A 19,839-nucleotide genomic window follows, 5' to 3' on the forward strand; every position below is an offset into this window, starting at 1 on the left:
TTAAGGATTGGGTTAGGGTTAGGGTTGGGATCAAATTAGAGGGTTAGGGTTTCGAATAGTCGTTCAGGACCAGCTAGAGAAGGGGTTGAAAAAGTCACGTGACAGTCGAGTGTAGATTACCTGGGGACCCCAGGCTATTATGTTCATTAAGATTAGGCGGAATGACAGGCTGAGCGCGGCCCAGTAAAGTGTAGAGTGATTAATCATCATCCCGCCCAAATTTTAAGAAAATTCTTGTGAAAAGGCCCTTTAGGCATGAAAGTGATCTGGATCGGTGTATTTTTGGACGCTGATTCCGAATCACCCCCCATGACGTAGGGTTAAAATGCTTCCCTGGAGAGTTATGGGCAAAAAACCGTTTTGGTTACGTGACAGGCTAGTAAAACGTGAATTCGATTATTTAGGGCTCGGGTTAGGGTTAGGGTTAGGGTTGTGGTTAAGATTATGGATAGCTTCGAGGTTATGGTTAGGGTTAGGGTTGGGATTAGGGTTTATGTAAAACCGTTTTGTACGGCTGCAAAACCAAAAAAACCAAAGTCACGTGAAATTTTTGGGCGAGCGATTTAGTAAGAGCCTATCAGCTGATAGACCTTAGACTCGTGGCTGATTATTTCTTCATTTAACAATTAATGATAATCGACACTGAATGGTAAAAAGCGAATACAGAGTTGAGAACAGATGTTATTTTACATTTACATTCAAGAAGCAACTAATATCGAAATTGCGGTATGCTTTTAAAGAATCCTACACCAAATAAAAGGCTCGAAAGTCGATGGTGCTGTAGATGTGTCGAGTAAGCATAAAAATGTATTAGTTTATCATTATGTTAGAAATAGATACAAATAATAACTAAGACGATCGACAGAATATTTTATTACAGTCAATAAAGTTGGCATACGATGCACTGTAGGAGGTGCACCATAAAAATAAACTTGCTCGGATTTTAAAAATTTTTGTACCATTGTTTTCTAGAGACTGTGAGAATTTTAACAATACCAAATTTGTCATACCTTTTTGGAAAGATCAGTGAGTTTCGCCTAGGTGCCATATTTGATGGTGCGCGGCTTTTGGAGCAAAATTAGCTGTAAAAGTTGCGTAATTTGACCAAATTTGACCAAATTCGTTGATTTTTGTCGTATTATTTGGATATATCTTCAGTTCCTTGAATGAGATCATTCTGAAAATTGGCGACGACCTTCCAATAGGGCTTTTACAACTGTCCGAAAAATTTGGTGGATATCGGAGTTGATATAGTGATCAAAATGGGGCAAAATACGCTGCTTTTAGCTGTAACATAATGTCTGATGGTTGGATAGGCTTTAAACTTTTCGGACACCTTCCTTGTAAGTCTATGAGTAAGCTTACCAATTTTTGTTGCAATCGGAGGTCGGAAAGGATACTTAATATCTATTTGTTTGAAGAAAATTGTGCTGGCCGAAATTAGCGCTAAAAAACCATCCTACAGTCGGCACGCGCGGCTCACTGTCGATGGCGCACTACCTAGATGCAGTAATATGACGTGAAATGATACACATCGTTATTTTTAACACGAGACAAAACCGCGCAAAGTATGACTATGAAATGATTTACAATCAAACCACATACACTTACACTTACAGATCGACGGCGACACGTACCTCAGATGCGCGCAGGATTTTTTAAGTTCTGCACGCCTAATATAATATAAAAGATTATTAAATGCACGCCAAACACCACTCTGGCCCGGATACAATAAAGTAAAACAATTACATTGTATGCGGTAGGGAAATTTGATCGTGAGTGGTGTTCATGTTACTGTTACCGCGGCGAAATTCTTTTGCAGCGGTAACAGTAACAGTTTAAATTAAGGCGAGCGATTTAGTAGGAGCGCTCACTAGCAGCAGCAGTTAGGACGCATTAGACTAAAAATCAGTTTTTATACCAAAATCGTTTGTTATCGAATTTACCCTAGGGAAATTAACGTCCGCGGTAAATTTAGATTTCCAGAGAGCGGGAGTTAAAACCTTACGTCAGGCACAACTCTAACTCTCTAAATGAACTCTGTCCAGGTTTGTGTCCGGACATTGGGAGAGGGACAAATCTTAATATGCTAAACTAATCATGGTAAGCACCCATTAAAATAGAATAAACTGTGCTCATCTACATAGGATTCCTTGTCTAAACGTTGACCGTTTAGAACTTATTTACATTGCCAACTTGGAGATTTTTCCGAAAGTGGTTGGTTTCGGGCTGGGGCATTGGGAGAGCATATAGGGACAAATCTTAATATGCTAAACTATTACCTGAGGACCCCAGGCTATTATGTTCATTACCTGAGGAACCCAGGCTATTATGTTCATTAACATAGAATAAAGATTTGGCGGAATGACAGGCTGAGCGCGGCCCAGTAAGCTAAACTAATGGTAAGCACCCATTAAAATAGAATAAACTATGCTCATCCACATAAGATTCCTTGTCTAAACGTTGACCGTTTAGAACTGATTTACATTGCCAACTTGGAGATTTTTCTGAAAGTGGTTGGTTTGGGGCTGGGGCATTGGTTGTCATACGTTGTATGACGCTCCCCTTGTATTTTGAGTGTGCTGTATCGTAAAAACGTTACAGGATCTATGGTGAAACGACATTGGGGTCACGACGTGATCGAGGCATTGGGAGAGCAGAGAGGGACAAATCTTAATATGCTAAACTAATGGTAAGCACCCATTAAATTAGGATAAACTATGATCATCCACGTGGGACTCCTTGTCTAACGGACGGTTAACTTTAAGAGCTGCTTTACTAAGAACTTAAGAAACTTGGTACCTTGAATTATTGAAGTGGTGGAATTGCCGGCCCAGTCTACAAGACGCAGCTTACTGTACTAAGAAACTTGGTACCTTGAATTATTGAAGTGGTGGAATTGCCGGCCCAGTCTACAAGACGCAGCTTACTGTACTAAATCCTTGATCTGGAAGATAATTGTGTCCTTTAAGAGTTCGGGTGATCCTGTAGAATTGCAGGTCACTCTATAATATGCAGAGACCACAGTCCAAACGGTATATATCTAACTATGGTCCAGTTATGAGGGTTATTTTGATTGTTGATTGGGACTGGCCAAAAAGTGCTAACCAATGTTAACGAAATAGAAATTTAATGCACAATAATTATGTGAGTTGTGAAATTTCTGAAATCCTACACACCTAATATTGTTTATTCATTATCTTTTCTTAATCTTATTATTGTAAGAAAAGATAATGAAAAAATGATAATATACCTACAATTCTACGTGGTTATTGTCACAAAATCTTAATTTCTCTCTTAAATTAAAAGAAAATAATCTGAACATTAAGATTCTAACGAGCCAGTTAGTAAAGACGGCTAGGAAAGGTGTGCAATGGGAGAGCCAAGCTCGCAAGATTCGTCGAATTATTATATGTTATACTTATAGGTACTCATTTTGTGTCATTTCCTTGTACTTGTAGCCCAATGCGATTGTTTAACTTAACTTTAAGATTTATGAAGACTTATGTAATTACAGAGACTGAGAGTAGCAGAGGATTTTTGCGTGTGGCTCGAAAACACAATTATTAGACCAAAAATAAGTTTTTAGCAATTTCAAACGGGAAAAACGTCCGCGGTAAATCTAGATTTGCAGAAATCAGGAGTATAAGCCAAAAGTGAGGCACAACTCTAAAATAACTCCAGCTAGTTCTGGGTCCTGGCATAGGTTGAGAGACGTCTTGAGAAAATCTTTATATGCTAAAATGAATGTAATGGTAACTGGTAAGTGCCAATTAAATCAGGATAAACTCTGTTTATTAACAATAACATGAGACTCCATGTTGACAGTTTAGCAGTTTTTATAAGCAACGTAATGTCGTGAATTATTGAAATGGTGGAATGGTTGGTTGCAGCCTGCTCGACGCAGATTACTGAACTAAACCCTTGACTAAAGGATAATGATGTCCTTTAAAAGCTGTGCGGAGAATTGCAGGTCAATCTAATCTATAAGTTTATAAAACACATAACGCAGACACCCACAAGGATTAAATTTTAATTTCCCGCGACGATGGACGAGTGCAAAGCTTGTATCACGTGGTGACCCCCACGGTCACTTCGACGCTACTTGTATCACGTTGCGACCCCCACGGTCGTTTCACTTATCGTCCTGACGATACAGGGGGAGCCGCGCACTTCGTGCGCGGCGGGTCATACAACGTATGACAATGCAAAGCACGAGGGATTCTTATGAAAATAACGCTGACTTGCTTAAGCACGAGGGGTTATTTTAATATAACTTTTAGCGTGCAGGCGTTTTGTGTTCACTGTTATAAACTTGTATCACGCGGTGACCCCCACTGCCGCTGTAGCGTCTTCGACGCTACAGGGGGAGCCGCGCACTTCGTGCGCGGCGGGTCATACAACGTATGACAATTATAAACCCCTCTGGGTTAGAATAAAATTCTGATAATCCCGGCTCCCGCTAGATAGATTTTGTGTTTTGATAATCCTTGTCATACGTTGTATTGTGTATGACCCACCGCGCACGAAGTGCGCGGCTCCCCCTGTAGCGTCGAAAACGCTACAGTGAAGCGACCGTGGGGGTCACCACGTGATACAAGATAATCCCGGCTCCCGCTGTTAGTTTTTTCCCGCTGAATAAATAACCCCAGCACAGCTTCTATAATCCCGCCCCGCTAATTTGGCTCAACAAGATTTGTTTTGTTTTGATATTCCATGAGAATTTCAACCGCGCACTGTCACGTGTTTTGATGACGTGTATCACGTGACTAACTACTACGACGCGCATTGGTAAAAAATGTCATGTGACCTATGGCTTAACGTAAAAACTATAAATACACTTTATTTACGTATCGGTCTAACTGCAGGCGCTGGCAATACTCCAGCACACTGCTTACATTACTTAAACTCTTACATTACTTGGACCAGTTCCAGAACTTGTCTCGACGGTTACATTTGTCTGGTTAATTTTGTCGTAGCAATTGCCCTGTTTGATATAAGCCATGTATTATAGTCGTCTACTTTGATGAACTTCATGACACGATATCATTATTAGCTTCACCTTTTATCGCTTGCCAGGCTTAACGGATGATGATTAATCACTCTACAGTCGACTGTCACGTGACGAAAACGCTGCGATTTCATTGGTCAACCTGATATCGCGCCGCAAATCTCTTTAAACACAAAATATTCATCGCGCGTGCAGTAAACTCAAATAAAGTCTTAATTTGTTACCGGAATTTGGCAACTATATCAAACATCAGGACACTTGTCGCATGATGCTCAGTAAATTGCTAATCAGATGTACGGCACTTATTATAGAGTCTACAGTACATGAATTCATGAAAGAATGTAATTGTATGCAATAAGATTAAGAAATTACGGAAAATTGGTAGAATGCAAGCCTTCCATCACGTCCATCACAGATTCACAGCTGGGAGGAAAAAAAGGAGGGGAGGAAAAAGGAAGGGGAAAATAGAAAACTGAGAAAGGAAACTAATTATCTGCTTTCAGACTGTCTTTGAAGTTGAGGGTTAGTCTGTAGATTTTGTTAACTGTGCTGGTTGAGAGTTTGATCAAACTTACGTCCTCTTCACTGGGAGTATCCTTGCAATCAGACTGCGACATGAACGTGGAGGCAAGATTGAAGCTACCTTTTCGAAAAGGTATACAAATTTGGTACTGTGAAAACTCTTACAGTTTCTAAAAAACAATGGTACAAAAATTTTGAAAATCCGATCATAATTATAACTCGTGCAAATCCGATCAAGTTTATTTTTATAAAAACAACCCTACAGTCGGCGTGCTCGGCTCACTGTCGATGGCGCACTACCTACTATACAGCTGGCTGACGCCGAGTAGGGTGTTTTGGCCGTTCTAACTTAAGACTTTTATGAATTAAAGCAGCCGTATTGATCTTCCAAACCTACAACTTTCAAGGGCTAGAATTCGCTGTATTTTGCCGTTAAAACACAACTTGTACTGTTTAACTTCATGATTGGGCCGTAATTCAAAAGCAAATTGGCAAAAAGTGGTGCTCACGGTCTCGCTTAACGTCACTTATCGCTCAGTTAAGAGCGACCATGGTCTTAAGCGACAGACAGCCTGCAGGCATATGATCCGAATACGAAATATCCTTGTGTTCGGTATTTAATAGCCCTAATTGGTTACTTCGTACCCAGGAAAAGTTACCGGCTGGTGGTGGTACTAGAGTTGGTTTAATTTAAACATACGGCTTGACCTCGCGCGCGACAACAAGCATGATTTGCACGCGTGGCGCATTTCAATGTTCAGGCAGCTACCACGTGACACAATTCAGCCAACCAGAGTACAGGAATCCGCAAAGTTAAAGTTGCAAACTTTTGATCGGCCCGAAAGGGGACTTTTCTGGAGATTTTGAGATAACTCAATGCAACAATTACGTTGTCTTGAATTTTCCTTCTGGAGAGGTAACGTTACTTTTAAAAGAGGAACATGTTACAAAAAAACCGAAAGTCTCCAACTCTTTTACTTTCAAAGTTAAGCCCCATCCGGTCAGTACAGGGTTCCTGGGTAACCCTGATATAACGAGAATGATATGCGCGGCTCCCCTGTATCGTCAGGACCGTGGGGGTCGCAACGTGATACAAAATATTACGTGATCAAGACAGTTTTTCGCCAATATCTCGGTAGGGGAGCATTTTAACCTTATCACTTATGTCATCTAGGGTGATTCTGAATCAGCGTCCGAAAATACATCGAGGTCCCCAGGTAATGGTTAAAGCAAATTCAGCATCCACTAGTCAGTCAGTAAATTTTCTGTTTAAACTATAATACTTGATTGACGATGTCAACCCTTTACTTCCAGATCGTTGCTTTGCGAATAAACAAAGCAACAATCTCGTCATATGTCGATGTGAAGTAAGAATGACAATTTGCGCGGCGCGTCGAAGTCCTCCAATCAAAGTGATACCCCAAAATATTTTTAATCTACATGCAGGCCGGCTCATAAAATTAAACTAGTCATATCATGAAATTATTCAAACTATGTACACAAATAAATTTAGCAATAATTACTATTTTGGTTGACGATGTCAACCCATCGAGATCGTTGCTTTGCGAAGCAGAGCAACGATCGAAGAAGCAAGAATGCTAGTTCGCGCGGCGCGTCGAAGCGGCGAAGTCCTCCAAATTACCATTTAACTATACGGTTAAACACCTTTTATAGGAAAACAAATTTTAGGAAAACAAGTTTAAATTATGGTATTTATTTATAACAATCAAAACATATCAAATCATAAAAATAAAGCCGTGCGTTGGTTGACTGTCTCAGTAAGTTGAATAATTTAAGCTTGAAGGTGTCCCGCGCATTTACAGAACTTTATGCGGCGATCACATGATCACGAGGACCTGTGAGCGCCAAATTTAATTTAAAGTTTCTATAAACAATAAATCATACATTAACTACGAGTTACTCAGATCATGCTTTTGAATTATAGGAGTGCGGATTGTCAGGTATTTCATTCATTCATACTTAATCGGTTTAAAGCTGTATATTTAGAACTCACTATTGTTTAAACTATGAAAGCATAACATAGTTGACGGATGATACTCGTTTTAATTTCTTCGAAGTAGCGCGCGCCGCTTTCTTCTCGAAATGTTAAATGGCCCGACGGCAAGTGCTACGAAGTAGCGCGCGCCGGGCCAGACTATTAACAATGGTCAAACAACATAGACAATACCAAAGGCTTATCCACCAGTTACTCATGCTCAGGGATCGACCGGGGACGAAATTTAGCGGGGGCCGGGACCAAGTTGAATTAACCGGGGCCGGGATTAACCGGGATTTTGAAATTTTGCCAAGGCCGGGGTCGGGGTTGACGGATGTTACTCGTCTAAATTTCTTCGAAGTAGCGCGCGCCGCTTTCTTCTCGATGGCAAGAGCTACGAAGTAGCGCGCGCCGGGCCAGATCATTAACAATGGTCAAGGGTCGGGGCCGGGATTGGCTAAAATATGCCGGGGCCGGGATTTTTAATCTAATTTTGAAAATTTTTGAAAGTTTCCGGAAACTCGTATCAATGTGATACTTAATGTTTAAGTATAATTACATTAAACGCTGTTTACATTACTACTATGAGTTGGCGTTATTTCACTGCCAAATATTTCCGACACTGAAGCTGACACCGGAAACGAGTAGTCATTTGTGATCTGATGACTATCATCATCATCTGCATTGAACACATGACTTTACTCGAACTTTTTAATCAACCTCGACCTTTTTTAATCGCAACATTAATATTTTACATTCTTTGTAAATTCAAAGTTGAAATTTTTTGAATATCAAACTGGAATGATGTTAAGTCCTCGTATTTATATTTTCACTCGATCTCATGTTACATAACATTTTTTGTTTGATTTAAGTCTAAAAATCAAGATAAATTCTGATATGATAATCTATCGGTTTAAATTGAGGCAGAAAATACGAGAAATCCCGGCAAAAATTGACAAAAACAGCCGGGGCCGGGATTGGGGGCCTCTGGCCAGGGCCGGGGCCGGAATTTTGAAAATGATTTTGCCGGGGCCGGGGCCGGGGAAAAAACACAAATCCCGGCCGTATCCGGGGCCGGGATCCCGGTCGATCACTGCTCATGCTGCATGTAAAGTCTGATAATATTTTGTTTTATCTCTAGCAAGCATTCGGAGTGTCATATTTATTATAGAAGAGTGTCATATTTATTATAGAAGAGCCAGCCAACCTCCACATTATAATCTTTTGTGTGCCAAGTTCGTTTATAAAATAGCTAATCATATAATGAAATTGATCCAATAATCTAAGATGAACGGTATATCTTAGCTCATCGTCATTAAAATCCGAATGGATGAATTAATCAAGTAATGTTCCCTTTCAACACAACTAAACAACAAACAAATGCTTGCTCACCAGTTGTGATGCAATCGTGGGGGCATGCAGTTGGTTCAGATAACTCTCACCCCGACGACGGCGTCGAGAAATTATCAAATTATGCATTTGCGCCATACTGGACACATTTTATATTATAAGTGTTATCTACAGTATAGCTTAACTGGCAAGCAAGCATCGTCCCACTCGGCCGGGACGAAAATACCGAGTCCAATCACAGAAAGTTAACCATTAACTAAGATAAATATAACAGCTCGGACATCAACAAAAATCACACATTCCAGCCGAGAGAGGAAAGTAGGTAAGCTGCTGGGCTCAACAAATTTTGATAATTGTAAAGAAATTTGTTCTTGTGCCCTATAATAATAATTTAATATTGACTGTGCGTGAGAGTGAAAGTGAAAGTGAATGTGAATCTATAATATTATTCAATTGCAATGCAAACCACAAAATAAATGCAAAATGCTAAAAATCTGAGTCGAATAATATTAATGTTATTTTGCATAAAGTAGCTGAAATGTAATTGGCAATGCTTATTTTTTGTTGATTTTTTAAAATTACAAAAATGAATCTCCAAACTGGCCACATAACACAACTTCTCCATTTCATCTTCCTCCATAATGTTCCAAATCACTGAATGACAGAAGTATTAGTATAATATAGTAATATGTTTACAGTAAGCTACGATAAAGATTTACTGAAGGAGTATCCTATGAAGTTTTTTGATCTTTTGGCAGTGGGCAGGCCCCCTCGTCATTTAATCCTCATCAATTTTCCTATCATTCGACCGACTGAGAAGACAATAGACAGACGTGTAATTTCGTATATATCTAATGGTTCCTTAGCTACTGCCTAGACTATGTGACACTGGGAATCGAACCCAGGACCTTCTGCGCTGATTGCAGAGGGTGGAAGGCCACCTGCCCTGTCTAGTATTCATTTTTTATTTGAAAATTCAATTAATTATTATATATATAAATCAAGCGTTACATTTCAGCCATGCAAAATTACAATGACATATTTTGATATACTAATTGATAAATGGAACTGCAATATAAGTTGCTTAATGTTTGGCCGGATGACAACTAACTAAAAGAGAAAAATAAACTTGATTACATAATAATTAATTCGGCTGAACCAACACATAGCAAGAGCCACATTAACGTTGGGGCCGTCTACCAAATTTGAATGACATACAATAACAAAAAATCAAACATATCATAAATAATTATATATGGATTTTGTTCATTACAATTCCGTCACAACTGATAGAAGAAAAAAGAAAGGACAAGCGGATAGGAAATTGGACGGCAGAATTGTAACCAACAAAAACATATTTGAGCTAGTCTGGCCAGACTGTATCGGCAGCCCAGAGGTACTTGATCAGATTGGCCTTAAAAGTAGAAATCCGCTCTGACTGCCGGATACATACTGGTAGAAGCTATTTCGGAAGGCATCCGAGCAGGGCACAGTGGTACTCATGTAAGTTGAAGTATCCGACCTATCAATTATTTGAGCATTGTGCCTAGTGTATCGGGTGCCCTCTGGACGGCATAGGACTATATAAGTAGGAAGCGAAACTGGGATTATGCTATTCACTATTTTATAGAAGGTCATAAGATCGTTATAAATAAACTTCTGCATGACAGGGAGAATATTTAGCTTCTTTTGCTCTGTAGCAAGTTTATCGTCATTATAACTGGAGTAGGGTTCACCATTGATCCATTTAATAGCCCTCTTTTGGATAGCAACAAACTGTTGAAGATGAGTTGCAGATTGAGGGGACCATATGACAGAACAATGTTCAAATATAGACCTAATTAACGCCAAATAGAACGATCTTTTCTGCCTTTTATCAGTAGTGAAATGACATGTTCTCTTAAGTAGTCCAAGTCTGGAGTTAGCTTTGGAAACAAGCGCTTTACATTGTGCACCCCAATTAAACCTGGAGTTTATTGCGACTCCTAAATCTGACTGAGAGGGCACAAAGTCAATATCACTTCCAGAAAGTTTATAGAAGAAGGTATTGAATGGCAAGTTATCCAGCACGTTTCTTTGCAGGGACACAGAAAGGGCTTTGCACTTTTGTGGATGGAACTTCATTCGATTTCTCACTGACCAATCATACAATCTATTGATGTCATTTTGGATTATGTGATGGTCAGGGTAACCAAGAATCTCCCTCCAAATTTTAGTGTCATCTGCATAAAGGGCGATATTGGTGCCTTCAGAGACACAGGAGAACATGTCATTTATAAATATTACAAACAATAGAGGGCCAAGAATAGAACCTTGAGGGACACCAGACCGAACTGGTAGAGAGGAAGACGTTTGGCCTCCTATCACTACTTGTTGTTGTCGCCCCTCAAGATAGGACTTGATAAATTTAAGCATTAGTCCATCGACTTTAAAAATATTCTTTAATTTACTTAAAATGAGGTCATGCGAAACGCTATCAAAAGCTTTCGCAAAATCAAAATATATTATATCAGTCCTGGACCTGTTGTTCAGTGCAAGTGCAAGATTGTCCGTGAAAGGTATCATTTGGGTTGTGCATGAACGTTCATTAACAAAACCGTGTTGTCGGTCATCCAACAGATCAGAACATGCAGCGTATAATGCTGTCTTTATGCACCTTTCAAAGACTTTCATTACAAGAGATGTTAACGAGATAGGCCTGTAGTTCTCAACCGAAGACTTATCACCCTTTTTGTGCACTGGTACTACAAGTGCCAGCTTCCAATCAGGGGGTATGCATCCGCTTGAGAAAGACAGGTTAAATAAAACACTAAGTGGGTATGCAAGGCTTTGGGCACAGTTTTTGAGGACTTTCCCATGAATCCCATCAGGGCCAGGGGCCTTGTTAGGATTTAACTTTTTAAGAATCAACAGAACATCTTCTCTACTAAACACAAGACTGGAAAAACAATCATCACGAAAATCTATGTCAATGCCATAATCGCTCTCTTGAGAAAACTGCTCATAAAAATATTCGTTAAAAAGGGCAGCTTGATCAGATGGATTGTTTCGAAAGCGATTATGATATTTAACAGTTTCAGGGATCCTGGTTGACTTTGATTTAGACTTAACGTAGGTCCAGAATTTCTTGGAGATAAGAGCATCATCGGAGTCATCCTCAACACTGAGTCTCATTTTTTCGTCCATCATATTTTTAAATTTTGTTCGAAATGCACGAAACTTTTGTTTATGAGACTCAGAGTTGCTCCCCTTATGCCTTATTCTCCATTTCTCCTTATTTCGTAGGAGACGATCACATTCGGAGTCATACCATGGAGGCTGGAACTGAGACTTAATGGTCTTTTTAGGGATCCATCGGTCACAGGCTGCATCAAGAACTCCTCTGAATCGACTCCAGGCAAGATAAGGATCATTACACTCAAATATACTATCCCAATCGATGCTAAATAACTCAGAATTCAGGCCCCTAAAATTACCTTTACTATAATTAAAGATCTTTCTTTTAGGCTGCTTAATATACTTGGTCTTAACATCAATGTCAAATGTTATACAAAAGTGGTCGGACATACACATTTCGTTTTGATCTAAAACTTTAACATTCTTAATAAGGTTCTGAATGTTAGTGAACACAAGATCTAAGGTGTTGCCTGACTTGTGAGTAGGGGAGCTAATAAGTTGTGTATGTCCGAGGTCATCAGTGAGAAAATTTACAAAGCTAGAATGTAGCTGGCAAGATGACTGACCATCTGGCCAGGAAATCGAAGCTAAATTAAAGTCCCCTACCAGAATGTGTCTTTGCAACTTTCTGGCAGATGCTAAAGTAACAAAATGTTTCTTGAAAGATTCAAAATTATCTAAGCCAAGCGTTCCTACTCTATAGAATGTAGATATGCTAAAGTTTCTTCCACACTGAGTCTTGATTATGACGGATAATAATTCAGCTTGAACACTAACCTTTGAGAACTTTAGACTCGAGATATCAATGTCTGTTCTATGGGCAATCAGAACACCACCACCGTTTTTTCTGAATTTCTTGGGCTGGGTTGCATCCACTGGATGCGATCTTAGGGATCGATCAAGCCTAAATACTTTGTATTTGTCAGGGAGCACTTCATTACTGAGAATGGAATTTTTCAGCCATGTCTCGTTTAGAATAATGATGTGAGGCTTATGTTTGTAGATATAACCATGGAATTCATGTATCTTGGTCATATTTAGTGGTGGTGTTCCTGATGCTAGATCACGGGTATTTAGGAAACCATGGACATTATTGTAAACAACGGATAAATTTGGTCCAGGGTTCAGTAAGGAACAATTACAAATTACTATCAGGGAAATATTAAGGAGAGATAGAAAAACCAGACCACACCTAGACATGACCCCAAGCCAGCTGCTGGTAATACCGAAAAGTAACTTAACAGTCTGTTTCGGTGACATGGTAGGTGACAGTTCGGTTTTTGTGGTAGATAGCAATTTTACAGAAATTGCAGCTAAGGCTGTCCCAATGCCCCTCTCCCCCCTATACACAAGTTTAAAGTGTCTGAGAAAAATGGTACAAAATATTACCATAAAGTAAAGATTTATGGATGACCTCAAACATGGTACAGAGTGTATTTTAGGTTGGAGGGGAGCACTAGGGAGTATATTAGCATCGATAGTCAAAGAAAATATATACAAAATAACATAAAAATAAAATAGACCCAATAGAGCACATAACATATGACGAGACAGAAGACAGGACAACAAATTTTCCCCGTTACCTCTATAACTTTTGCTGATGATAACATACCTAGAAAACATACCAGTTGCAACACGGTGTTGTTGAGCTGATATTCCCATAAAACTTATAAGTATATTATTAACAGAATTGTGTCTCGCCGTTGTGTTTTGTTAGGTATTGTGCTATAATATGAAGTAACATACATTATGCTATCACTTCGTTTGAATACATATAAATAACATCCAAATGATCAGATCCAATAGGATACTGATGCAGACAATGAAAAATTGAATTGAATTACCACATCAGTATCCCAATGGATTAAACCACTTTGAGTGTATAATTCTGAGATAGAACTTTGCCAACACTGGCATCCCAGCCTTAGGGCTGGGATGAATATCATAAAAGCCCCTATTGTCACACTTAGGAAATAATCTCTCGTTTCTGTTTCCAAAGCGGTCTAAGAAAGCCCAAAAAACATCAAGGTAAAACAGTTTATGCCTAGAGCAGCGATCAAAGATCAAATTATTCATAGCACAAACATTACCAGGGATTTTCTCTTGTCCGTTGGGGTGGACTGGTGGAATTGCTTGTACAAAAACACGTGCATTCGGATAAAGTTTCTTGGCTGTCTTCATAAGGTCACTCACAGGGGTCTTGAGATGATTGACACCCTGGGTACAGTACCGGATGTCGTTGGCACCGAAGCTTAAGAACAGTTTCTTTACCTGCACTAGAGGGTTCTTTGTATAAAAGGCCTCAATAGAGTTCTGTATAGCGGAGATCTTAAGCCCACCCTTAGCTATGTTGGTGACAGTTTCTTTACCTCTACTTAGGCGATCAGCGTCCAATCGGGCAGCAAAGGAGTCACCAGCAATGAGGATGATAGACTTCTGGTGTTTGTGGGAGTCTGTGATGGGAGCTTTTGGAGATACTTTATTAGGACTGTCGGATGTAGGAGAGGGAAGAATAGGAAATGAAGGGGAAGAGGGGGGTGTGGCTAACTTTCTGAAGGAGAGACTATACCTCCAACAAATTTCATTGTCAGAAGGTACATCTCCTGGGGCAATCCTGTGCCTCATGACTTGCTGTGCACCAGGCTTCATGATGTTCAGAGTGCCATTGGTGGCAGGGAGGGTGAAGTCTGCGTTAATCAACTCTCGGGCTGGCCTTGACCTAGAGGCCCTAGTTGTGCGTTGTTCTACTTGGGTTGTATCAAGCACAAACTCAAGCGACCGTGGAGCCCCTATTGAGTAAGTGCAAATGGAGCTGGACTGTGATATTATTAGGTCTTCATCATCTTTATGGAGGCTTAACTTAGCTTGCTGAGTGTCGTACCTAGTAACAAGGCAAGCATCCATGTTGTTGGTGGTGGAGGGGAGGTCATTAATAAGTCCCATCAACTTAAAGATGCTAGGGAAGTTGTTGATGGGATGTGGCTTGTTAACTATGTTTCCAAAACAGTAGTTTTCTGACGAAGGGCTTAGCCATAGGGTGTGGACTTTTTTAGGTTTGCCTTCAAGATTCATTGAATCTAATTCTTCTGTGATTGCCTGGAATAGACTTTCGTCCATTCCAGGGAGGACCGGAACATGCTCTACGAGCGGATGTGGGCTTTGCACGAAATTTTGAACAGTAGTTTCCTTCTTGTTTTTCTTTTCCTTCTTCTTTTCATCTATACGTTCTATTTTAGAAGCAAGCTTCTCCTCTTTCAGACTGTCCAGGATACTCTGAGCTTCTGAGTAAGGAGGGTATGCATATGTTGCTTTACTTCAATAGATAAGTCTTGCAGTAAGGTGAGAAAGTTGGCGGGCAGTGTTGGCATCTTGTTGTGAAGTGTGGGAGGATCGGGAGGAGACTGGGTGATCCGGATAAGAGATCAACAGCAGGATGTTTCAGTGGCACCGCTATAAACCATAGCAATCTGGATCTGAAACAGTTAATAGGCCAGAGATTTATAGTTCAGAGTGAAAAATTATGAATTATAATGAACAGAAGTGTTGTAAAGAACTGTATAGCAGAAAAAATAATGCAATACTTAATTAAGGGAGAAGTAGCTTAAAAAGGAGTTAATAAATTTCAAACATCACTAGATCTCTAACAATAAAACTAACCTCGTACCAGACCGCAGGAGCCCTGGTAGTACAAGACTACCAGGGCATTAGGAAGAAACGATTACCACCTCAACAACCTGTTATCTAACTCAAATCCATCACACCCAGGACACCGGCAGACTTTACTCCAGCGATTTACTCATCGGTAGCCATGCCTAAAATTATTTGTTATATAGTAGTGTTGAAAGTATTAAAACTGGAAAACTGTACAGGTATCCTAGGAAGATATACATCTGGCCTTTTCAAAAGATCGTACATTTTGATAGGGCATCCTTTATACTTAACAATATTAGATGGATCAACGCCAAAAAATACTAGAATGATTTGATTGGATCTGAAACTTTCGCCAGTATTACCTTTTTAATATAATAATTATGGTAATACAAATCGTAAATGTAGAGTGAAGAAGTTACATCAATAATATAACTATGACTTGGCAACACAAGTACAAGCAACAAGGAACAGGAGATCACTATACTGAATTGGTTTCTTGATCTAGTTAGGAGCTGAAGTTAATGTCCTGGAAAGAGTGTTAACAAAACCTTGCACGTTTTCTCACTCTTCCCTGGCCCCATCTTCTTGGCTCACTCATCTGGATAAGATATTTTCAGTGACTATTTCTTGTGTAATGTACAATATTATATATCAGACTAACCTATATCTACTATTTAAGTTAAGTATATATAATGTATATCACATACTGTTACAAAAGTGCAGCGAAGTTTTTTAAATAGTTGTAAGGTCTGTACAAAGCGCCTAGTCCGTACAAAGCGCCTAGTCTGTACAAAGCGCCTAGTCCGTACAAAGCGCCTAGTCCGTACAAAGGGCCTAGTCTGTACAAAGCGCCTAGTCTGTACAAAGCGCCTAGTCCGTACAAAGCGCCTAGTCCGTACAAAGTGCCTAGTCCATACAAAGCGCCTAGTCCGTACAAAGCGCCTAGCCTGTACAAAGCACCTAGTCCATACAAAGTGCCTAGTCTAACACAAGATAAACTTGTATTTACTAGTATTTGTTGTATGAAGTTCCACCTAAAATGTGTTCACCTAACACCTAGTGACATCACTGAACTGGCATAGCAAAATTCCCGTTTCCAATGTGCATGATCATCTATCAAATCAAATTGACAATCAAGATGATACCGATGCTGATTTTTTAAAAACAATACTCTGATGTCCATTAGGATTAAAAATGGTTCGAGGCAGCTGCTACAAGTGTGGTGAGAAGGGACATCAGGTCAAGGACTGCACCGCTACTGGTAAGTTTGGAGAGACAGCATTTAGCCAGCCATCAGCGATAACGTTAGATTTCAAATTGCTGAGATTGCTGTAGATTTTTCCAAAACTACAGATAATTCAACCAATTCTAATTTTCAGAGACTTTGTGTTACAATTGCAACAAAACTGGACACATTTCTACTGAATGTCTTGAAGAACGTAAGTTTTTCACTCCTTGATTAAATACACAACATGATATAAACCGGACCCTCACACAGCACACTCAGTACTCTCAAATTATACTTGTCTTGAGGCCTACATGCAAGCAATCTACATGAGTCATACATCATTTAACACGTTCTATTGAGTTATAATATTTAACTTACGTATGATATAAGCTCTAACAGTTGACACACGTTCAGGTAGAGAACGTCAACCATCAGATACCAGGAGACGTAGCCGAGGTGAGTGATGTTGTCTAATACTTAATAAACGTATTATAGTAGTTCCATATTGAAATGTTAGTCAAAATTCTTTACCTTGAGTTTGATACTTCTTGAGAACGTTTTTTGCTAAACTTAATTCGCAGGCGGTGGTCGACCCAGGGGAGAGTTTAAGCCTGAGGGTGAAGGAGATGCTTTTGAAGGCCGAGGCCGAGGTGAACTAAGGGAGAGTTTTTTGGTCGAGGCCTACATATTTTGAGCTAGGCCAAGCTATTTTGGAACAAAGAGATTATTTCGGTTCACGAAATTTGACCAAAACCCATAATTGGGTATCTTGGACCGTTGCCAGTGTCTCTCTTTCCCAAACAAAAGTAAATGATATTAATTTGAATGACCGTCTGCAAATGCAAAATGATACCGAGAATGAAATCGGTCGCTCGCTTTTCCCATTCGTTCACGGCTTACGAATTGTATAAATAAGTTTCGATTAATTGCATCAATCACATGCTGTAAAAATCTATTTTGGTTGCTTTCGGGTCGATATCTAGTATTTCGTTATTGCCGAGTACAGCTGCCTTCAGGTAGTTCTTCTTAATCTATTATAATTGTAATTGTAAATGAATGGGAAAAGCAAGCGACCGATTTCATTCTCGGTATCATTTTGCATTTGCAGACGGTCATTCAAATTAATATCATTTATTTTTGTTTGGGAATGAGAGACACTAGCAGCGGCCCACTCTACCCAATTATGGTTTTTGGTCAAATATCATCTCTTTTTGATTAATGTCAGGGTAATGGGACTACTGCGGAAATACCTTAGTATTGCCGTACAACTACTACAGAAGTAATCCTGATAACACTCGACCTCTGCCTGATCCAGAGGATGTCACCATTTTACCTTCACACAGACATCAAACGCTGTAAGAAGATGACGATCAGACCTCGTTAATGTCAGGGTACTTTACAAAGTCGAAATATAAAGTGATAACTTCATTAATAAGGAGGTAATTTCAACGATTTCGAAATTTTAACTTTGTGAACATTTCCTTGTGTTTAGATAAGCATATCTGTCGATCACTGACTAAATATGCCACTTTATACCCATTCAGGTTGGCATTAAATTCATATATAATGCCATTTAACTGTCGTGGGAAAGCTGATAAAAATCGTGAAAACAGCAATTTTCAGTGATTTTAGCAATTTTCAATCAATTTGGGCGTGTCCCACGTGTGCAACTTTTCGATTTTCAACTTTTAAATTAATATATATTATATACTTCACGACAATCTGTTGTAAAACAGGGGTTCCTTAAAATTTTAGAACTCTAACTCAATATGGCGATTTAGGGTTTTTTACCGAATTTCGCGCATATTTTGCGCAAATTTCTTAAAAACCTCCACATAACTATTTCTTTTTCCTGTCATCTTTGACATTGAATTACAATTTTTATAACTTAAAATATGTTATATGCCTGCTAAACTGCTTTCGATGAGTCTAAATGCCTGAAAAAAGGGGGTATAATACAGTACAGGGGGTAAATAGTAAATAGTATGGTGATTATAATGTCGGCGGTGGTGCTTGCCAGCACTGTGATAACAACAATGTTTAACGATTTGAGGCGTTAACTTTATCTAATACTCCCATTCAAATGGCATGTTCTCAATTCTCGAAAAAAATGCATGCACTATAAAATTTTACTGAAAAGTATAAGTAGGAATTAGGATGAAATCAGATTTGGCTGTATTATTAGATATTCGAATGGAGTCTATCTTCAATGGTAAAAATTCTTCACCTTGAGTTTGATACTTCTTGAGAACGTTTTTTGCTAAACTTAATTCGCAGGCGGTGGTCGACCCAGGGGAGAGTTTAAGCCTGAGGGCGAAGGAGATGCTTTTGAAGGCCGAGGCCGAGGTGAAGTAAGGGAAAGTTTTTTGGTCATGGCCTACATAAATTTCCAACCAAAATTCATTCTCGCATTATTTTAAAACGTCATCAAAATTTCAATGTTCGGTGAAGAAAACTTTCAAGTAGTCCTTGGCAAAATCCGCTGTAGAAACTTAAAAATCTGCCGACGCCGAATTTGATTCTTTACCGAGAAATGGTTTTCTGACCGAGGCCGAGGAAACATTGATCAACCCTCGTCTTATAAACGAGGCAGGGGCCTCGGTAGACCACTGTTTGCAATTTCCGCTCAATGACATTTTTAACCCGTACCCTATTTGAAACCAGATGTTATCTTCAGATAAGGGCTGTTTTAACTGCGGTAGACCCGGGCACTGGGCTAGGGATTGTCAGAGCAGGGGGGATCTTATATGCTACAACTGTAGAGGAGAGGGTCATCTTGCTAGGGATTGTCCTTCTGAGGTAAAATAGCTCCTGCTGCGGTCCTTAAATTGTTTATATTTTCTGCGAATTTCATTCTGTCGACCACTTCACCAGTGTAAAACTACAAAAGCTACTACGTTACAT

The 19,839-nt window shown here is 39.5% G+C and overlaps 2 protein-coding genes across 5 annotated transcripts in view; both read left to right on the forward strand.

The window, feature by feature from the left end:
* LOC134819544 (CCHC-type zinc finger nucleic acid binding protein-like) overlaps positions 1–19,839 on the forward strand; it is a 33,880-nt gene that overhangs the window by 10,018 nt on the left and 4,023 nt on the right. For 2 of the 3 annotated variants that reach the window (XM_063829536.1, XM_063829537.1), the window contains exons 2-7: positions 16,892–16,968; positions 17,087–17,146; positions 17,350–17,391; positions 17,517–17,585; positions 19,213–19,281; positions 19,613–19,734. In XM_063829536.1, the coding sequence (XP_063685606.1) occupies positions 16,902–16,968; positions 17,087–17,146; positions 17,350–17,391; positions 17,517–17,585; positions 19,213–19,281; positions 19,613–19,734 (429 nt within the window). In that variant the 5' untranslated portion in view covers positions 16,892–16,901. The remainder of the gene's footprint in view (positions 1–16,891; positions 16,969–17,086; positions 17,147–17,349; positions 17,392–17,516; positions 17,586–19,212; positions 19,282–19,612; positions 19,735–19,839) is intronic. The other variant, XM_063829538.1, reaches the window with a different exon arrangement.
* LOC134819546 (5'-AMP-activated protein kinase subunit beta-1-like) overlaps positions 1–19,839 on the forward strand; it is a 96,890-nt gene that overhangs the window by 10,014 nt on the left and 67,037 nt on the right. The gene's annotated exons all lie outside the window — the stretch shown is intronic.

The sequence above is a fragment of the Bolinopsis microptera genome, chromosome 8, assembly GCF_026151205.1.
Source record: "Bolinopsis microptera isolate Bmic1 chromosome 8, MBARI_Bmic_1.0, whole genome shotgun sequence".
In the NCBI taxonomy this organism is placed as follows: domain Eukaryota; kingdom Metazoa; phylum Ctenophora; class Tentaculata; order Lobata; family Bolinopsidae; genus Bolinopsis; species Bolinopsis microptera.